We start from the raw sequence: 21,098 nt of genomic DNA on the forward strand, positions 1-21,098 counted from the left end.
GTTTAGTGCTGGTTTCTGGGCACCGATTCGACCAGGAAGGTGGATTTTTCAGATGAATCTTCGGTTGAATTACATCACATGGTTGCTCCATCACATACTTCCATCTCTACATCAACGTTCCTCAAGGCGAAGAAGATCAAGGTGCTCCAGGACTGGCCAGCCCAGTCACCAGACATGAACATCATTGAGCATGTCTGGGGTAGAATGAAAGAGGAAGCATGGAAGACCAAACCAAAGAATCTTGATGAACTCTGTGAGGCATGTAAGGCTGCTTTCTTTGCTATTCCTGATGACTTCATCAATAAATTGTATGAATCATTGTCGAACCGCATGGATGTAGTCCTTCAAGCTCATGGAAGTCATCCAAGATATTAAATATGGATCTCACAGCACCACTACTTAATTCACTGGTGTTATGCAACATATTTTTGTATTTGAAGTAAATTATTTGATACATTTTCACATTACTCTCTGTAGTTCGACAACTTTTGTCTTGCCAAAATTTCCCTTTGTGTTCATTAAATGATCAATATTTCTTCAGTGAAGCAAATTTATTTTACTATATTAAACATAATTTGGGAGGGTTTTAGCTTTCATATGAGCCATTTCTAAAACCAATGGATTAATTAAAAGTCAGGTTATAAATTGTTGTTTCTACAAAATGGATAAGTGACAAGACTTTAGTCTGGGACTGTACACATATAGGTATAAAGCATTTACTAGATAAGGGTCTCGTTCTCTAGTCATTTGCTTTAAAAGGAAAATCAACATGAGTCAAGAAGCCACAAAAGATCTACATTATGGAACAGTTTAATTGACAACAGGGACAAAGCTGCATTAAAAGACTGAAAAAACAAACGGCTGAGAGTTCAATATAATCTTTTGATGTACACGACAGAACTCTCCTCATTGGGGTCTTCATATTCCTCTTCATCAGTGGATGTTCTCGAGTCCCTGTTGGAGAAAAAAGTAAAGATTTTATTAAAAACCTAAATGACATGTCACACCCTAAGCAAGTAGTTTTCAGCTAGTGTGATGTACACCTCATTCGCCTGCTAAGTTTACCCAACATAACAGATTTTAAATGGAAAGCTTTTGGTAACTTCACTTTCAACCTGAGCAGAAGCTTAATTAGCTGAATATTTAAACATCTGTGTGCAGATCCCTTATTTACAACAACCATTTCCTTTTGCATCGAAAGATTCAGCTGGAAAGGTCAGTTGACATGCAAAAAAACTAAATTGAGAAACATTTCAATTACCTTAATATTGCAAGACAATTCTTGATTCTCTATCAAGATGACAATGCTAATGTTTGTTTTTCTTGGCACTTGGGCTTGTAGCAGCTACTATACTAAGTGAAAGGTTGTCATCGGTTCTGTTGAGTGAGGCAGTAGTAAACTAAACTATTAGAAATGTTCTTTTAAGGATTCTATATGTGCACTGTGCACGTGTACTGTTTACTTGAACAAAATGGGTGGTAAGCCAACATTACATTTTTAGTATGACCTACATTTACCCCAATTATAACAGCACTAGTTGTTGGCATTAGTACTGAGGAGAATTATATTTAATATAATATAATATATACTCTTCATCTTTATTTGACTTAATAGAGGAAGGTTCAAAGAAACTAGTATGTGCGTCAATGCTGCAGTAAATGCAGAAGGGAGCAAGTCATTATCAGGTGGGAAACTAGTCTAATGGATTTTTAAGTTATGGCTTTAGGTGGAGTTTAACACCTAAACATAATGTCATCATTACACCACATTTTTTCATGCTCCATAAAAGAAACTTAGTTATGGTGCGCTCCATACAGCTCGGAAGTGGAGGGTTTCACAGTTGTAATTTCCAAACTCAAAGCGTTCCAGAGCAGTGGGAAGTCGGATTTTTCCGAACTCCTATTAGAAAAATACGAATGTAACGCTAATTAAATTCAGAGTTCCTACTCGTGAACTTGGAGCATATACATCGACCCCGAATTTGAGATCAGAAATCGGACTTACAACTGTACGATTGTCCACATCTGACTTGTATGGAACGCAGCACAATGCTGGAACGCACCATTGTGGTTGAAAACCATTTTTTCCCCCATTGTGTGTTGCCTGTATAAGTTACAGTTCACTTTTTCCACATTTCGTAATGTTACAGCCTGGAATAAGGCTGGATTAAATTTTTTTCTCAAAAAAATTCCACTTATAATGCCCCGAAATGACAACTTTAAAAAAGTTTGTTTGAGATTTTTGCAAATGTATTAAAAATAAAAAACAAATAAATCACTTGTACGTAAGTATTCACAACCTTTGCGATCAAGCTCAAAAATTGAGCTCATGTGCATTCTGTTTCCACTGATTATCCTTGAGATGATTCTATAGCTTAATTGAAATCCAACTGTGTTAAATTCAGTTGTTTTGACATGATTTGGAAAGGCACACACCCGTCTTTATAAGGTCCCACAGTTAACAGTGCATGTCAGATCACAAAACAAGCATGATGTCGAAAAGATTGTCTGTAGACCTCCAAGACAGGATTGTCTCGATGCACAGATCTGGGGAAGGGTACAGAAACATTTCTGCAGCTTTAAAGTTCCCAATGAGCACAGTGGCCTCCATCATCTGTAAATGGAAGAAGTTTGGAACCACCAGGACTTTCCCTAGAGCTGGCCGTCCCTGTAAACTGAGTGCTCAGGGGAGAAGGGCTTTAGCTAGGGATGTGGCCAATAACCCGATGGTCACTCTGAAAGAGCTCAAGGGGTTCCTCTATGGAGAGGAAACCCTTCCAGAAGGACGACCGTCGCTGCAGCACTCCACCAATCAGGCCTGTATGGTAGAGTGGCTAGACGGAAGCCACTCCTTAGTAAAAGGCACATGGCAGCCCGCCTGGAGTTTGCCAAAAGGCCATGAGAAACTAAATTATCTGGAGACAAAGATCGAACTCTTTGGCCTGAATGCCAAGCGTTATGTTTGGAGGAAACCAGGCACTGCTCATCACCTGGCCAATACCATCTCTAAAGTGAAGCATGGTGGTGGCAGCATCCTGCTGTGGGGATGTTTTTTCAGCAGCAGGAACTGGGAGACTAGTCAGAATTGAGGGAAAGATACAGAGACATCCTGGAAGAAAACCTGCTCCAGAGCGCTCTTGACCTCTGATCTGATTTTTCAACAGGACAACGACCATAAGCACACAGCCAAGATATCAAAGGAGTGGCTTCAGGACAGGACCACTCTGTGAATGTCCTAGAGTGGCCCGGCCAGAGCCCAGACTTGAATCCCATTGAACATGATCTCTGGAGGGATCTGAAAATGGCTGTGCTCCCCATCCAAACGGATGGAGCTTGAGAGGTTCTGTTAAGACGAATGAAAACAAAACTGGCCAAAGATAGGAGTACCAAATTTGTGGCTTCATATTCCAAAAGACTTGAGGCTGTAATTGCCGCCAGAGGTGCCACAACAAAGTATTGATTAAATGCTGTGAATACTTATGTACATATTATAATTTCGTTCTTTATTTTTCTAATACATTTGCAAACATTTAAAAAAAGATCTGATGTTGTCATTACGGGGTATTGTGTGTAGACTTGATGAAAAAAATGTAATCCAGCCTTATTCCAAACTGTAACAACGAAATGTGGAAAAGGTGAAGCTGTGAATACTCTCCGTGTGCATTGTATGTCTCTTGACAGTTGCAGTATTAATGGCTACCTGGATGGTAGGAGAAATGCATTGAATAAATGACTATGCTTTCACTTGATAAAGTTCAAAATTCAAGGCATTTGAGTTATCATGCAAAATGTTATTATTAGACACATGAAGGATAGACTGTCACCTTGGACGCAAAGTGTTGTCCTGATCCTGACACGCGCTTGTCTCTCTCCATCAGATGCCATTGCCACGGCATGCGAGCGATTTTCTTCTCCTATATGGAAAACAAAGTCTTGAATAGAGCAGTACTCAACACTGACATACTGCATAACACCATGCTAGCGACAATGTTCTCGTTAGCAACTCGCAACCTACTCACCTTGCCTCCGTTTGTGAACTTGTGGATCTGCGCGGTGGCGACGCCGGGAATGATCATACACACGGTCATAACAGCGAAGCCGGGCAAGATTTCATACCACATGATTACAGCCTTTGCCTGTCAGGCCACAGAGACCAACTTTGATTATATAGCTAAGTTCGACAGTTTATTTTGCTAAGAAGCTAACAAAATGTCGACCCTCCTGACGACCTATGTTCGGTCGGCGGAACAAGAGTAAAGCATCCGGTCGAATTTTTTCAAAAGAAAAGCGCCAGCCTAACAAAGTGTTCTTTCTGATTAAAATCTTAATTGTCGTTTAAAAAAAAGTCAATTGCGCAGTCAAACGTTAGTATACGTTGTGAAAACGTTATCTGTAGCAATATTTGTAAATTCAATTGTTCAAACTTTGCTTCCAAAGTTATGTAGGGAAATTACCTTAGACTACACATTGAATATAGCGATGAAAACTTAATTTAGGGGCAAATTGCTATTTTACGTTAAAGTATTATTTGGCTGTAAATCTAGCCGAAACATCGCTAAGTTGGTGAAACAATCCCTGTCACATACAAAGTAAACTGCTTGAAATTTGACTTGCAAAGCTTTTACTTTGAAGCGAGTCCGAAGAAGCTTTATGGTTGGTGACTTTAACGTACATCTTTGAAAACAACAAATACAAGTATTTCAGGAAAAAAATGCCAACCCGACCATAGAAAAGGACTAAACAAAAAACATCTTCTTTTAAATTAAATTTTGGATTCACATCGATTCACATTCACAGTACACACGTGTTTGTTTCAGGTTTGTTTTCATGACTGGTTCCCACATCAACCCACAGCGCCCCATCAGCCGGAGAAGCTGAACTGCAGCTCCAACCGTCAGAGAGGAAGTTAGCGTTTGTTGCGAGCGGGCCAACTTGCTAAAAAAAGTAAACAAGTCTGCGGGATGCGATGAAAGTAGCGTTTCAAACTATGAAGGAAGACAAGGAAAACACACGGCCGAAGGAGAAAAAAGGGGAAATCAGGTGTGAAGATGGAGATAGAACGGATAAAACAAAGGAAAAGAAAGAGGCCATGACAAAGGTACAAACCTGCTAAGCTACGTTAGCTAATGTTGCTATGCTTCAGTCGTCAGTTTGAACCACTGTTATGAATACAGTTTCAAGAGGTAACCGCGTGTTTTTACTAGCTGTGTGTTGCAAAATTTAATCCAAGCAACTACTTCATCACTTGACTAATCCCATTTTAAAGTGAATAATAGCCAATTGTTGCCGTGGGTCTGATTATTCATTATTAACTGTCAATAATCTCTTCTCAGATTGTAATCAGACGATTACCACCAAGTCTGACCAAGGAAGAGCTGGAGGAGCAGCTACAGCCTCTCCCTGAGCTGGACTACCTGGAGTTTTTCTCCAATGACACCAGGTGAATTGATTTGAGTATATTTTTACAGTTTAAATACATTCTTCCAGTGACTCTTAATAGTTGTACCTGACCATGAGCATTCTGTCCTTTCAGCCTTTTCCCTCACCTCTTCGCAAGGGCTTACATCAATTTCAAAAATCAAGAGGACATAGTTCTCTTCAGAGATCGATTCGATGGATATGTGTTCATCGACAGCAAAGGTATAAAACATTTACAGCTACATTTGAAAACCGTAGGATTTTCTCTGACAAGTTTGAGACTTTGTGCTTTATCATGTATTGTTATTTCACAGGACAGGAATATCCTGCCATCGTGGAGTTTGCTCCTTTTCAAAAGACTGCCAAGAAAAGAAGTAAGAAAAAGGATGCAAAATGTGGAACAATTGCTGAAGGTAATTTTTTTTTTTTACTGGTATGGGTTACGTGTATGATTTCAATAACAACTTCAATCAAATGTATTTATGAATACTTAACACCAGACCAGACAAGCTACAAAGCATCAAAATTTATATATTTTTTGTGTTTTTTAGATCCTGATTACAAGAAATTCCTTGAGTATTACAACGGAGATGATGAAAAGTTTGCATCAACACCTGAGACCCTGTTGGAAGAGCTTGAGGCAAAATCAAAGGAACTCGTCGGTAGGCATACAGTCCTTTAAATTAAAGAATGCACCAGAAACATCATTTTACGTGTTTTAGATCTGACAGCTGCTGGAGTGAGGGATTGAAACATACTTGTTCTTTTCTCCCTTCAAGCTAAAAAAACGACTCCTCTCCTGGACTTCCTGAAGAACAAACAGGTAAATAAGTAGAGTATTGCTCTCGTTATGAACGTGAAGTCGCTTGATGAAGGTTGGCCTCATTTCCTTTTTTAACGATGTACAGAGAATGAGGGAGGAAAAGAAAGAAGAGAGGAGAAGGAGAGAGCTCGAACGCAAACGTCTGCGCGATGAGGAGCGTCGTAAGTGGAGGGAGGACGACAGGAGAAAGCGCAAAGAGGCTGACAAGATGAAGAGACTCGAGAAACCGCTGGAGAAAGACAAGGACCAAGTTAAAGAGGAACCAAAAATTAAGGTGTGTACCGCAGTGGATTGAGGCCGTTTAAGACTGAGTGTTATTTCCAATATCTCATTATGAGTTTGTCTTTATTCTCAGCTCCTGAAGAAGCCAGACAGAGGCGACGATGCCGATTCTGAGAAGCCCAAGGAAAAGGCCAAGAAACCAGAGAAGCCAATTAAAGAGGACCGGTCCGTGGGGGGCGCTGATCATAAGAGGCGTCAGAACATTGAAAATAAGGAGGATCGAGGAAGGAAGTAAGTGGCTTTAGTGAGTTGGCAAAGATACTGGTGAAATGTTGCTCACTTTGAACGGAATAATAACTTAAGATTTGAATTTCACACACAGAGCCGACGAAGAAGGACGGAAGGAGTTCAGGGAACGCGGCGCCGATCGAGACAGAGAGCGCGAGCGGGAGAAGGAGCGGCGGCAGAAAGAGAAGGAGCGCATCAGGCGACAGGATGAAGATCGGCGGAGAAGGAGAGAACGGCAGGATGGAGAGAACATGGGCAGGAAGCGCGAGGAGCAGGTTAAGAAGGAAAAAGATCGTGCCTTGGAGAAGAAGAGGGGTGAAAACATGGGAGACTCAGCTCACTGTGACAGGCCGGAGAAACCCGCCAGAGACCACAGGAAGGAGGAGAGTTCTAAAAGGGATCGCCTACGAAATAAGGTAATAACTCTGGCTTTTCAAGTAACGGGTAGTTTGTTACAAGCTTTTTTCTGCGTTTCTCATTGTTTCTTTACATTAGGACCGGCCTGCTATCCAACTGTACCAGCCAGGAAGCAAGAACCGCAATCGAACTACAGGAGGAGGAGCCGAAACCAACTCTGCCGACAGGAAGCATGATACTGAGACAGAGAAAGTGGCTGACAAAGGGGATGATTGATCAGATTTCTACTAACGGCGTGTTTAAGTTTGGTGAGGAGAGAGGAGACAGGCCTGTGAGGCTCAGAGCAGCGATGTGCCGCCTCAGGGCGACGTGCACTGCAGTCCAAGCAGGGCTGCATCCAGCTCTCCCAGTCTCGGAGGCAGTGGTGTGATTGCGGAGCCTCTTAGTGCCTGAATGTGCCCACTTTTTATTTGTTTCATATGTTAGGAGAGGTAAGAGTAACCTTTGGAAAGAGTTTGGCTGTAGGGCACGTTAGGTAAAGCCAAAGCTTTTTGGACCACAACTCAAAGTGACCTTATTTCAGTATTGTTTCTCTAATGTAAAATGTTGTACACACCGCAAACATTGGCTTTAAATGTGTTAATGTCAAATATCAAACTCTGGAGTATAAAATAAGTTAAACTTCTCTATTACTCAATATGTCAACTTGCCAAGCTCAACGATAATGTTTAATCACTGTACAAAATAAGACATCTGTTTATTTTCAGATTGAAGTGTACATATGGAAATTACTCTGCCTACGGAGCTACACAATTCACAAACAAAACATTTTTTTTATATACTTTTCATGGTCTGTAAGTCTAGAAAAGTTACAGGCACAACATATCAACATATCCTGGTAAGTCTGTACTTAACTGGTTTGGGATCATGCGTTCTGTTCATACATTCATACAGTGAACTAGGAGAAACAGCCATTTCTGACTAGACTGCCATGCGACAGCTAATCCCTGCATGCAGACTTCAACCAGAGTGAGCAACCTGTGGCCTTTCCCCCTTTTCTAATCTGAAACTCTTTAAACATGTGTGATGCAATACACTGAATGAGAACACATAACTGCTGCTGATGCTAACACACAGTAGCCACATTTTGACTGGAAATAAAGGAAGTCTTTGCTTAAATGTATGTCTTTTTTTCCTTTGGTGAAAATGTGTTTAGTCTGAAGAAACAAAATGGTAAAGTAAAAAATGGTTTACTATGGTTTTTAATCTTTATCATAAAAATAGTAGTTAATTATTGTTCACGTATTCCAACACTTCACTTTGGTATGCCGAAATAAATGCTGAAACTAGATGTGAATTGTCCAAGACTGACTGGGACTGATGTTTACTTTATGGAGAATATGCAGAAGAAATGTCCTAAAAATTACCTTATAATGCAAACCCTGCTTTAGCTGAAAAAAATCATCAGACTAACAAAACAATATAAAATGTGTAAATATTTGACTTTTGGGGTAATCATGGTTCTTTGACAGTTGTGAAAGGACTGCAGGTGGAAAAAAGCAATTTGCTAAAATGGTAAAATACATTAGCCTGGAAATCCAGACCCAGGCTAACAATACATCTCTCCTAGCTCTAAACATGGTTGAGATGTCTTTTGTACATTGTCCCTGTTCAAATAATACCCAGGGGGCAAAGTGATTTTATGGACATGGAGCGTTGTAAAAGGTTGTTCACCAAAAATGACATCTAGGACCTTCCACGATCACAACCTGAGTGGACAACCTTGTCAACAAGCTGCTGGAAAGCTACAGCAGGCCGACATAGCAAATCAGAACCACTGTTTAAGTGAATGGGGATGGGCTTATGGGGATTTTTTTTAACTTGTAGATATCATTATGAAAGTTTGCCAGTTTATTACTGACATTAAAACAAAAACTTTTTGTATTAAAGTATTTTCCAAAATGTTTAAATAAATATGAAAAATCATCAATATCTTACTAATGATGCGTAAATTTGCATATCTGCAAAGCCCCAAAATCTAGATGTCGGAAGAAAACAAAGTCAATTTGTTTTTAAATTTTGAAAACAAAACAAGTGTCCAACTGCCTGAAGCCTTTCCTAATCACAGTTCAAATTTGATCAATAACCCATAGAAAATACATTTTTTACACAGTTACATTTCATGTGCCATGGACCAAAAGTGTCCTTTTGGAGTCTCCAGCTGGTATTTTAGGAAACGGCTAGACATTCCCTTGGAAAAAACAGTGTAAAATATTCATTTTCTATGGGTTATTGATCAAATTTGAACTGTGATCAGGAAAAGCTTCAGGCAGTTGGACACTTGTTTTGTTTTCAAAATTTAAAAACAAATTGACCCTGCTTTTGTCCAACATCTAGATTTTGGGGCTTTGCAGACATGCAAATGTACGCATCATTAGTAAGATATTGATGATTTTTCATATTTATTCAAACTTTTTGGAAAATACTGTAATACAAAAAGTTGTTGTTTTAATGTCAGTAATCAACTTGCAAAGTTTCATAATGATATCTATAAGTTTAAAAAATTCCCTATTAGCCCACCCCCATTCGCTTAAACAGTGGTTCTGATTTGCTCTATGTCGCCCCCCTGAAGCTTTCCAGCAGCTTGTTGACCAGGTTGTCCACCCAGGTTGGGATCCTGGAAGGTCCTGGATATCATTTCTGGTGAACAACCTTTTACAACGCTCCATGTCTGTTTTTTTTTTAAAAGGGGTTTTGCCCCCTAGGTATAAAGTAATTTAATAATTGTACTAGTGACCAAATATCTCAGTGGTGGAAAATAGGACTGAGTCTGAAGGGGTTAGCTAATTGCAGTGGTGGAAGCAGTACTCGGGTGCCTAGGTATAATTATTAAGATGTAGATTTTTATGTTATAATTAAAATCACTTAAGTATTATCCTTAAAGCATTCAATGGACAACATGACCCCTTTCAAAGTGTTGTTTATGTTAGCAGAGTCTGGCTGAAGTGGGGTCAATGTTTTTTTTAAGCTCTTAGTGTAAAAATGTTCGTCATTGCAATCTGCATAGTCACAAATAGCTACTGCATTCAGGTTAATTAAATCGACGAACATTTAAAGTCACTAGAAGTTGCTTTAAAGGTTTGTTATCCAGAGCCTCATAAAGCACGTGCTTCGCTCCCTGAGCTCATTATACACATGAATGACAAATTACATAACATTACTGATACCATTTATATATATAGGCCTACATATATATTTTTTTAACTTCAGTTGCTTTGCCAATGTTCTTTCAAAAATAACATTCACTAACTGACTGAGAACCTCCGCGTGGCGTCGCTGTTCGGTAGACGGTGCACGCTTTTTTTGTATAAAAAAGCAACGTCACTTCCTTCTCTCTCTTCGACCACCGCCATAGTCGGGAAAGGACTGTGGGCAAAATGGTAAATACAAAATCTTTAAACATCTATGTCAGTAGCGCCCGTAAACTGTCATCCATAGATTTAGTGATTAATGCATATGTCGATAGCACCTTGCAAGTGTATATGTTATCAAAAGGAACGGAATATAAGCATTTTAAAGCTGTTTGGCGCATCCATCCGGCTCCCACTCATTAGTGCTGCGCATGTTAGCACTGCGCTAACATCCATGGAGGAAGCGTCTAGCAAGTTATTTTACTGTGTAACTTGTAATATGTTAAGTTTAAGACGTGTGCACGCATCATAAACGTGTGTTTGCACGGTATTAACTGCGCTATCTGTTTGTTCTAGTCGTCCCACAAGACGTTTCGGATCAAGCGCTTCCTCGCTAAGAAGCAGAAGCAGAACAGGCCCATTCCTCAGTGGATCAGAATGAAAACCGGCAACAAGATCAGGTGAGTTTAAACTGTGCTTTCTGTCCTGTGCAACATATCAAAAGATGATGTGTGGTAGAAGCATGCAGCCTGTGTATGTGGACAAACGGCAGACATCATGAAGTCCCGGCATTGCATTCCTGTTTACAGTAACGTGCCAGTTCACCAAGTATACCTTTCTGACAATATGAACAAGTCACTTCACCTTCATTATATACTTTATTCGTGATAATCCATGTGGCTTGTAGATTGTGGTGCTTAGTGCTTTTGATTTACAGTATCCTAAGATGTGTTCCATCAGAGGATCACCACTTTATAATACAATGTAATTTAACAGTACCTCAAACTATATAGCCTAAAATGACCATACATCATGAGGGAGGGGATGAATTGTAAGGCTGTTTTATTCAAATGGGTAAGAGGATGTTAACTGGCTGCTGGTTAAATTGTATTTAGAAACTTGTGATGTCCTGCAATATAGCAGGCTGCTATATTGACTTGGAACACAGTTCACTTAAATGCCTTCAGCATTTATGGCACTTTGTGCCATCATTTCATTGTTGAGCAGCCTCTCTGATCTCAAACTTAAGTGCAGGGATTTGATTGTCTTGACAAATGCAGCTAAGAAGCAGGATTTACATGTCATGTAAAGCAGGTCTGCAATTGCAGCACTCCATTTCCGTAGAGTGCTGTCATTAATCCTGCTGAGAGAATCTTTCTGCTACAGAGCGCCTCACCCCGCTCTGTGTAGGGGCTGAGGACGACCTGTAGCTGAACATAACACTGTTTGCTTTAAATGCTTTTATCTGTTCATTAAATTGTCTCTGGTATTGGTCATTAACTGAAATTACTGTTTAGAGCAATTCCCTGGTTGCCACAAGGATTTAAGTATATGTGGAAATGAATTATACCACAAGCTGTTTCTTCAGAGGAAGGATTTAGATTGCAGAACAGTTTGCATTTGTAAAAGTCTAATTTCACTTAATAATATTAGTAATATACTTTATATCAAACAAGTGGGTGTAGTCATGTTGTCGTTTCAGTTGGTGGGAAAACAGAATGGCATAGTTTGAACTGAACCATTAAATTGACACTTAACATATGTTTCATCTGTGTCCATTGTCTTATTAGTTTAGGATTGCCCAACTAGTCTTCTGTGTACCATTAGTGCAGGACTGGGAGAAACTCTATAAAACCACTAGAGCTTGATGTGTTTCTTATTAAAACTTCTATTTCATATTAGCATTTCTACTTGGTGTGCACAAATGAGTTGTTTCATAAATTGTTTAGATGAACTAACTACATTGTCTGTTTAAGTAGTGTTCACCTGTTTCTTAGAGGTGTCAAGTTTGGGTTACAAAATTAAAGCCCTGAGTTACTTTTGTTGTTCACTGCGTTTGACATTTTTAGTTTTTCACCATACAAGTGCAGATGTTCTCTCCTGAGTTTCTTATGTGGTTTCTTATGTTGCTTGACTTCAGGTACAACTCCAAGAGGAGACACTGGAGGAGGACCAAGCTTGGCTTGTAAACGTGAGGGTCTTTGTATCCCAGAATCCCTCCATCTCAACATCTGCCAGGACATCCAACTGCTGGGCCTGACTGCAGGGAGGGAGCCATGTTATCTGGAGCTGCAGTCGTTTTGTACAGATACTCTGGTTATGCTCCATGTTTGACAATAAAAGATCTGTGATCAAACTTGACGTTATGCTGCATAGCCTTTTTCCCCCCCATTTATAGCCCAAGTGATTTTTATTTATTTTTTATCTTTTTGGGGATTTCAAGCCAAACCACACATGGGGAGGCGTAATGCACAGTTAAGCAGGGAGAGAAGTAACCTGAAGGGGCTTTCAATCTTCTGACCTATTTGGCAAACACTATTGTATTACTGTCTTATGGAAGAATGTGGTTTTATCTTCAGTAGTTTGGCAAAACCAAAGCTAGAACTCAATCTATCCAAATAAGCTGTTATTGAGGAAGACTAATATAGTAGCAACACAATTGTTAGTGCTAAACTAGGGAAAGGTTTGCCACATCAGCAATGACTAATGTTTACAAGTAGAACTGTCTCGGCAGCAAGAAATGACAAAAGCTCATGCAGTAATTTTTATTAGTGGATTCAGTGAAACCTGAGGCAAGTGCTGCTCATTTAATTTATGACTTTCTGGGACGGGGTGGTTTATCCTGGTTCACAGTCAAAGGTTTACATCAGATGAGCATTTTTCCTTAATTTCAAAGAGTTTAAGATGAATGAAAAAATCTAACTTGAGAGAAAAAGCTTATCCCTTTTAATCAATTGAGTCAAGTATAAAAAATCTGCAATTACAAAGGTGTCTGCTTCCAAAAAAATAAACCTGTTAAAAGTGAGTTGAATTGAGCAAAAAGCCAAAAATAATTCACATGAACAAATTTACACGGGAGAAAATAAATGTTCTTCCAGCAGTACTGGTGGCAGGCCTTTAGGGATTCAAGTTACAAGCAAAACGATTTTTGCAATATGATCCATTAAAGTAGAGTCAATGTGAAATAATGCACACATATCTGAAGCCATGTGTCTTTAGCCTACACCACTCAGCTCTTTCCAAGAAATGAAAATGAGGGCAGCATCTTCCTCCAAGACCCAAACCTCCAGCTGCCTGCCATCCTAGCCCGGTCAAAGGTGTTCACCGCCGCTACATCTCCAACATCCACCTCATCATCCATCTCATATGAACCATTCGAGTGCACTGCGCAGGCACTACTATTGTTGTTGTTGGCGTTTGGCACACCTCCGGACCTGTGCTCGTCGTCCCATGTCCCCAGAAGCTCCTTTATCTCAAGCGGGGCGTCTCCACCCAGGTACTGCCAGGCTCTTTTCCCATTGTAGTCCATGGCATCCACGTTGGCACCGAACGCTCCCACCAGCAGTTTGATGACCATGTACTGCCTGTGCATGCTGGCGACGTGCAGTGGGGTGAGCCCGCCGCTGCCCCGCAAGTTCACATTTACGGCGATCCCCGCACTTTCTGAGTATTGCAAAAGTTTGACCAAAGTCTCGTCCTGTCCCCTCTTGGCCAACCAGTGCAGGACCGAGTAACCGCTGACGAAGTCCCTCCTGTTCAGCAGATAGGGCTCTGCGGAGATGAACTCCAGTATGGTTTCATAGTTCCCCTCCACTGCGTTCAGCATCCACGCGTGCTCCATCGGGTACAAAGCCCAGTCTGCGTCCTGCTGCTCGGAGGAGGAGACGCTGCTGAGGGTGTGCGACGAGGACAGCACACTATTGAACCCGCTATTTGACGGGTTGCTCAGGAGCAGATCTTTCAGGTATTTTTTACGCATAGCGGGTGTTAGCGAGCCTCTTTCCGGAGACTCTCTCTGCAATGACAGTCCTCTTCCCGGATCGGAGCTGTCGGGGACTTCTCGCTGCCTCTGCAGTCGCGACCTACGTTGGAGGGCACTTGGCATGACCTGTCTGCCATACCTCGAGAGTCGCTCCACAACGGTGCCCTGTATAGACGGCCTGCGGCAGTGGGTGTCGGTGCTGGGGTCTGTGACAGCTGGCTCGGATCCAGCAGGACCATCCGATCTGCTCTCATACATGCCTGAGTTCAAGGCTACTTCCCTTTTAACTTGGACAACACCCCAGAGATGTGTGTGTCAATTTATGAACTGAGAACGATTTCCTTTTTCTCCACTGGACTCATTCCCTGCGTCATGGGAGGGAAATGTTTATTTTAGGATATACAACCACATCTAAAGAACGATGAAGAGATGCGTAAATTCAGTTTTATGAGTTTGATGTGCAAACAGACAAAGTTCCTTTTGAAATTGTAAGCATATTGAGACGAAATGAAATCATACATAGTCGTCCTACCTTAAAATATTTTAGATAATCGTTCGTTTTACGCGACCACGCCAACGTTACTCACCTGTTCTGTCCAAAGCGCATACCGACTCAGCAACTTTCGACTATTAACCAATGAAGTGCCTGTCAAACGAGGGACACGACCTGATTCATGATTGTCTTTGAATTCTTAGCGATAGTCTCAAGTAGACAGCCTTCTTTCCCTTACAGGAGGAAGTGAAAGTTTAGCCTAATCTCAGGCAAAATCATAAGAAAACAAAAAAAACAAAAACGAGAATCCCGTCACAAACCCACTGATGGACTTTAAAGCAGGAAGTAACCCAGTGCAGTCCCTGATACTATCACCAGTTATATACTAGCACCATGTACAAACTGGTGCAGAGCAAGTGAGACAGACAGCAGGGATATATATAAAAACAACTTTATTCATGTAAAAATGTAGTTCAAAACAAAAATAAGCATTAGACATTCAGTTAGTAACAGATTCTGGAGGGATTTCAATGGTCAGCTCATCGATTGTTTGAAGGAAGGCGTCCAGCTCAGAGCAGTAATCTGGAAAGGAGATACAGTACGGTTAATGATACAGTGGGGTTATGACAAAGCTAGTTAATGATACTTGTAGTGTCAAACATGTGTGCCCCATACTTAGTGGCTACAGCTGCCTGTCAATTGTGACCTGTAGTGCTGTGTGTTTTTCTAATCTGGTCCCATTTTGGAAATCTGGCCTGTTACTTGTTATCAGAAACATTTTCCACATAATAACTCAATAGTTCTAGTCAACCAATTTTACACAATGGGGTTCACATAATATTTGTTGAATTTATGCTACAAATATGAGTCCTAGCTGATAGTAATTAAAAGTCAGTTCAGGGTTCAACATAACTTTTTTTTCCTACTGGCCCGCCGGGCCAGTGGATCTGAGTTTTACTGGCCCCTTGTATATTTTCACTGGCCCTGCACACACTTTTTTTTTCTTCATAATTTAGTGTCAATAATTATAATACCTGTATTAGAAAAATAAAGAAAGATAACCAGATCTAAAGGGAATATCTATTCTGTAACAGTATAGATATTCCCTTTAGATTTGGTTATTTTTATTTTAGTTAATTATATGAAATGTTGATATTGCTCATACACATAATATAAAACCAGGCAAACATATTGAATTAGAAGCCTACAACTGAAAGTATGTTGAAAGAGTCGGACAGTATTTTAAAGTCCAGTAGTTTGATTTTATGATTTTTGATTGTTTTTATTCTTGAATTTGGGCAGTTTAATGAATAGTTCACCTGCAGAAGTCATGTTCAAACATAAAAAAAAAATAAGAGATGAAGGTCTGATCATTCTTTGTGGTGTGGTAGGCTGTTTTTTACTTTCTCTATGCATTAGGGATGTGAATGTGTCGACCGAATGACCGGTTTTCCACTTGCGCTCAAGTTGACTTTAAAAATAGAATAGAAATACGAAAATCAGGGGGTTATGCCGTTTTTTTAATGGGATATTTCACCGTGTATGTGAGTTCACGTCTGGTCGTGAGCGCGCTGCAGGAGTGTCACTTCTCCATGAAGTGTCAGCTTCACATAAGAGTCCGGTGTGGGACCATTTTTTCAAACTATTGATAAAAAACAATGCAGTGCAAAATATGCAGCATAAGTTAAACGCTCGTCTGAGACTATGACGTTAAATCACCTTAGAAACACAAAATGCGTTCGTCCGATCACAGCAGCGTTTCACCGTGTGATCTCGCCAGCGAGTGAGCCGCCGCGCAGATGAACTGTGGTTTGTGGCTAAAATAATAATCGGGGATATTTTCCCCGTTAGCGATTTCAATGGGAAAGACTTCCGCGATCTAATTGAATGTCTCGAGCCTGAAAACACAGTGCCAAACTGCGCGACTATAGGAACTGTACAGTGAGCGGAGTCCCTCCGTTCGTTTCTGTCTACAACCGACACAATCACCGGAGACGCATTCACAGCGTTTAAATAACGCCTCTCATTTGTATTACCATTGGGGCTTGTATGCAAATACTGTAACATTACGGTGGCAGATAAAGGAAAAGCGCAGTTATCACTTTCTGCACCTCAACCTCTGCTGTGGGAAGAAAGAAAGGGGGCAAAGCAAGTCGATTCATTTGTCGACTCGCAGGCGGACGGTAGGCAGCTCTGCCAACGGAGCGAGAGTGCACCCGCTTCTTGCTCCACCTGTCAAAACGCCCACGCATCGGTTGTCCATTAAAAAATATATTTAATATTAGGTTTATTATATTGAGTCTTAAATAAACACTGCTTTCATTACGACTCTCAACGCGCATTTCAATGAACCATGATAGTCTACAAAAAAGGTAGTCTACAAAAAGATACTGAACTGTGATTGGCCAGTCACTGGCCCGGGCGGGACAGTGACTGGCCAATCAACTTGCCCTGCATATGATTTTACTGGCCCCGGGCCATCGGGCTATACGTTATGTCGAACCCTGCAGTTCTCACACTTTGACTTTAATATCCGGTGGCATTTGATGATGGGAGTCAAATGTTGCAAATCAATAGGGATTGTAAAGTAAAAATTGCATAATTTAAAAGAAATCTTCAATGTGAAGAATGTCGATTTGTAAAGTACTTAATCAGAAATGATACACAATGAGGGGATTTTATGTAAACCATCCACCCCTGTGCGTCATTACATTAGAAATTGATTCTTAAATACAGTTTATAATAAACGTTTAAGTGTGAATGCAGCCCCACTAGGATCTTGATACCTGATAATTTTGGCATCTTTACAGGTGACAGGTCAGGGAGTGGCTCAATCTCCTGGATCAGCTCACACAGATGTGGAGATCGTGGGAAACAGGTCAATCCAGGCAAAACAAGGCTACCGAGTCGAATCAAATCTTCAGGTACACTGTACTTCTCAAACTCTGGAGAGAAAAATAATGGTTTAAATTAAGATTCAAATCATGTGAATGTAGCTTATACATTAAGCATGTTCTCTTATATTTAAATTACCTAGTGGGTCATAAGGTATGAACTTCTCAATTTCGGGATATTCCTCCACTTTGGTCGGAGGAGCATGTTTAACTTTAGTTTCCTGTGGTGAGAAAAATATATTAGTACACATGCATAATGCAGTTTAAAGTAGAAGGCAAATTGCATTACAGACTGAAATTACATTTAGATGGGGCTTAAGGAGTTTCTTCTCTTTTGGGTTGACGGCAGGGGTTGTGTTTTTTACGTTGACAACACCAAAAGCTCTACGATGAGGTTGCAGAGGAGTGTTAAAGGATTTGGCAATCATAGGAGATTTCAAGAGTGTCTCTGGTAGTAAAAAAACAACACAAAAGGTTAATGCACATTTCCAAACAGACCCAATATTACTGCAAATGAAAAATAAAAAATAAATCTGCTGACACGTCAGTATTTCCATACCGGGAGCAGACTGAAGGCGCTGTCGCATCTTATTAGGTGGGTGAAGACTTGCATTTTCTCGCTCTGCAAAGATTATGTGGGCCATTGTATCTAAAAAACAAACACAATCTGACATCAGCCAGAGACACACATTACGACCCCACACAATAGAGAGCTTCTTGTGCATTTTAACACATTAGCAAGAAGAGTACAGGTAAAGTAGCCTGGCTCCGCCCGCCCACTTGCTTCCGCCCAAATTTCATTTTCCCTTCAGTAGTCACAGGTAAAGTTAGCCTGGTCCAACCAGACCATCGTACTTCATTTCATTTGTACAGAAGTGAAATGAAAATTGAGCGGAAATAGTTAGGCGGGAGCCAGGTTAAAGAGGACCTATGATGCTTTTTGACTTTTATGACCTATAAACGTTGTTATGATGATTCATAGTCATGCTTAACCATACTAAATTATCAAATAATGACTTACATGCATTTCGACGTATTCCCTGCTGACTGTCTGGGGTGTCTGTGCCGAGCACTAAACACTATTCTAGCCAGTCGAGAAGTCACGTGTTCAAAGCGGTCTACCCTTTGTAACTTTGTGACGTTGCATGTAACTTTGTGAAGTCACCACGCGGATGTTTCCATGTATGGTAATGCTGTCACTTCCCTGTTCGCGTCTGCCTCGCATCTGCCTCGCGCCCTTATAGGTCCATGCTCGCGCTTCCCGCCACTGAAAGTGTTCCGGAAGGAAGGTAACCAATCACAACGGAGTGGGGTTTGCAGGAGGGGGGGGGGAGGGTAGCGGAGATGGCCGATGCACAGGTGGAGGGAGCGGAGATTGCCGAAGCACACACACTCAAGTGTTGACAGGACGTGCTGGATCGCCAAAATAAGAGAAAGAGCTTCCCGAAAATCTACATAGTTTTTTGTGATGTGATTCGTGTCAGGTTGCTCTATAGCAGTGTAAAACAAGAAATTAAAGGTGCAGTGTGTAATATGACATCATCAAGAAAGTTCTACAAAGTTCTAGAATGCAACACTCCCTGGGTAACTCCAACCCTTTCGAATAATAACAGAAGCTACAGTGGCCTTCAAGGACAAGAACAATTCTAAATGTTAAACAATGCACCTGATGACATTCCAACTATGACACCTTCAAGATGGCGGCACTAGGCCTTGGTCCAAAATATGCAGAAATATGGACATATATGAGACCCTTTCTAAGGGAAAAAATTAATTAAAACATTTTTTTTCAGCTATTATGCACTAAATTAAATATACTTATGGATATTATAATTACTTTCTACAAAATCTGCTAGGAAATAAAACCCCCAAGTTCTACACACTGCAGGTTTAAGAACAGAAAAGTAGTATAATAGGTCCTCTTTAAGGTAAAGTGGCTGTATTCCAAAATGTGGGGATCAATTAAATATCTGTGATTGCTGATAGATTTGTCAGTCATAAGCCCCTTATATTCAGCCTTAAAGCTTATGGTAAACTTTAATAATGGAACCAAGCACTCATGCTTTTAGAACTAAGAAGGTAGTCAGTTAAATTGATCAATCAGATAAGAGTCACCCATTTTGATAATCACTTAACCGTTTTGGATGCATTACAAGCAAACATGTATGAGGGCTCCCTGCTTCTTTTTTTGTAAAATGACGGTAAAGTAAATGACTTTTGGATTAGTATTGTTGTATAAAACAAGTGAATTTCCATTTATTGGGTTCTGGGATATGAAAAAAATTGTATTAACAAAGACATCAAAGATTGAAACAGCCTGGCTCTAAAATGGCTGTGTTTAATTAACATCCAGTACTAAACATTAAAGCTAACAGTAAAATGCAGTGACACTAATAGCCATTACACTAATTAGTTGCACAAACAAACTAATTAATGACAGCATCCTCTGCTAGCTCCATCTGCTGAAATAAGTTTCAGCCGTTTTGTCTCATGTCTGGTTGTTTTTCGTCTTTAGCACGATTTAATTTACGAGTTAAAGAAACGCTAATAAACAACATCTTCTGCAAGCATAGCTAACGTTACGCAGCGATGAAACAGCAGTCATCATACTGCTTACGTTGTCCTTAGCATATGAGCTAAGTGTTAACGTCGGCTGACAACTAAAGGCAAGGACACACATTACTGAAGATTAGTCAACTACTTACGTTAGTCACGTCAGTTTTATAAGCCTGTTTAAGATTAGAATGCTTAAAAAACGACTAACTTTGTGTAAACGTTACCTCAGTCAGTTGCTTCCTCGATCTCAACAGTAAGTTGTTTTGGTGCAAAATGTTTTTTTTTCCCTATGGCCGCGGCTCCTTTTTAAATTCACTGCCTTCTTCCTATTGGTTGCTATAGCACTGCCTTCTTCCTATTGGTCGCTGTAGTACAGATACATGAATGGACGTTTCCCAAAAATAAATAGCTTATTATTGTGTAAATAATATAGACTACAGACGTTTCTCAATACAAAGTACGCAAAGTACCTCTGCTAAATATAGCTACAAAAATAGGTAAATACATAATGATACAATAGAATAGTAGAAATGTTTATATAGCCTACGATACGACTTCCTCGTCTGGTCCATCACCTCATATGTGTGTTCATGACTGCACTCAAAACATTTCTTAGTCGTATTATGACATCTGTGTGTATTCCTTTTAATGATAATTGTGTCACTTTGTTCTAAATAAAAATCTGTATTTGTAACGTCCGTTGACAGCGCCTAATTTCATTTCCATTCTTACTGGACTAAACCAACGAAGGTAACATGTGGGGGAGATCAGGGGGAGATTTTAATCACAATGAATTTAAAAGACATTTGTCAAACAAAGAACCGGGGTGTATATGGCGTTTAAAAATATCCAGGCAAACACAACACTAGATTTG

General features: G+C 40.3%; 4 protein-coding genes across 5 annotated transcripts; 2 read left to right on the forward strand and 2 right to left on the reverse strand.

The window, feature by feature from the left end:
• The first annotated feature begins 4,899 nt into the window (after positions 1–4,899).
• upf3b (UPF3B regulator of nonsense mediated mRNA decay) lies at positions 4,900–8,281 on the forward strand. Its single transcript, XM_080035260.1, has 10 exons — positions 4,900–5,098; positions 5,334–5,440; positions 5,534–5,640; positions 5,733–5,831; positions 5,970–6,080; positions 6,198–6,241; positions 6,327–6,515; positions 6,597–6,754; positions 6,846–7,167; positions 7,247–8,281. Exons 1-10 carry the CDS (start codon positions 4,967–4,969, stop codon positions 7,382–7,384), a joined length of 1,407 nt encoding a protein of 468 aa, XP_079891386.1. The 5' UTR covers positions 4,900–4,966; the 3' UTR covers positions 7,385–8,281.
• A 2,226-nt stretch (positions 8,282–10,507) lies between these two features.
• rpl39 (ribosomal protein L39) lies at positions 10,508–12,660 on the forward strand. The gene is made up of 3 exons (XM_080036200.1): positions 10,508–10,548; positions 10,876–10,979; positions 12,440–12,660. Exons 1-3 carry the CDS (start codon positions 10,546–10,548, stop codon positions 12,486–12,488), a joined length of 156 nt encoding a protein of 51 aa, XP_079892326.1. The 5' UTR covers positions 10,508–10,545; the 3' UTR covers positions 12,489–12,660.
• A 438-nt stretch (positions 12,661–13,098) lies between these two features.
• sowahd (sosondowah ankyrin repeat domain family d) lies at positions 13,099–14,946 on the reverse strand. Its single transcript, XM_080035440.1, has 2 exons — positions 14,869–14,946; positions 13,099–14,646 (listed from the first exon to the last, which is right to left on the reverse strand). The coding sequence occupies exon 2, from the start codon at positions 14,537–14,539 to the stop codon at positions 13,529–13,531; it is 1,011 nt and encodes a 336-aa protein (XP_079891566.1). The 5' UTR covers positions 14,540–14,646; positions 14,869–14,946; the 3' UTR covers positions 13,099–13,528.
• Positions 14,947–15,245: 299 nt separating this feature from the next.
• pttg1 (PTTG1 regulator of sister chromatid separation, securin) lies at positions 15,246–20,488 on the reverse strand. 2 transcript variants are annotated; one of them, XM_080036152.1, is made up of 6 exons: positions 20,449–20,488; positions 18,228–18,317; positions 17,971–18,116; positions 17,808–17,889; positions 17,561–17,719; positions 15,246–15,356 (listed from the first exon to the last, which is right to left on the reverse strand). In XM_080036152.1, exons 2-6 carry the CDS (start codon positions 18,310–18,312, stop codon positions 15,274–15,276), a joined length of 555 nt encoding a protein of 184 aa, XP_079892278.1. In that variant the 5' UTR covers positions 18,313–18,317; positions 20,449–20,488; the 3' UTR covers positions 15,246–15,273. The 2 variants fall into 2 exon arrangements, with proteins under 2 accessions (XP_079892278.1, XP_079892277.1); XM_080036151.1 differs by having other exon boundaries at positions 18,228–18,335.
• Between the last annotated feature and the right edge of the window lie 610 nt (positions 20,489–21,098).

The sequence above is a fragment of the Ammodytes marinus genome (assembly GCF_949987685.1).
Source record: "Ammodytes marinus genome assembly, chromosome: 10".
NCBI classification, from domain to species: domain Eukaryota; kingdom Metazoa; phylum Chordata; class Actinopteri; order Uranoscopiformes; family Ammodytidae; genus Ammodytes; species Ammodytes marinus.

Bases quoted from the DNA above. Each gene is read 5' to 3' on its own strand.
- upf3b (XM_080035260.1), top strand. From the start codon at position 4,967: ATGAAAGTAGCGTTTCAAACTATGAAGGAAGACAAGGAAAACACACGG. The intron at 5,099-5,333 runs GTACAAACCTGC...ATCTCTTCTCAG, and splicing joins AGAAAGAGGCCATGACAAAG to ATTGTAATCAGACGATTACC. The intron at 7,168-7,246 runs GTAATAACTCTG...TCTTTACATTAG, and splicing joins GGGATCGCCTACGAAATAAG to GACCGGCCTGCTATCCAACT.
- rpl39 (XM_080036200.1), top strand. The intron at 10,980-12,439 runs GTGAGTTTAAAC...GCTTGACTTCAG, and splicing joins AAAACCGGCAACAAGATCAG to GTACAACTCCAAGAGGAGAC.
- sowahd (XM_080035440.1), bottom strand. From the start codon at position 14,539: ATGTATGAGAGCAGATCGGATGGTCCTGCTGGATCCGAGCCAGCTGTC.
- pttg1 (XM_080036152.1), bottom strand. From the start codon at position 18,312: ATGGCCCACATAATCTTTGCAGAGCGAGAAAATGCAAGTCTTCACCCA. The intron at 17,890-17,970 runs GTAATTTCAGTC...TTCTCACCACAG, and splicing joins TCCTTAAGCCCCATCTAAAT to GAAACTAAAGTTAAACATGC. The intron at 17,720-17,807 runs GTAATTTAAATA...TTTTCTCTCCAG, and splicing joins CATACCTTATGACCCACTAG to AGTTTGAGAAGTACAGTGTA.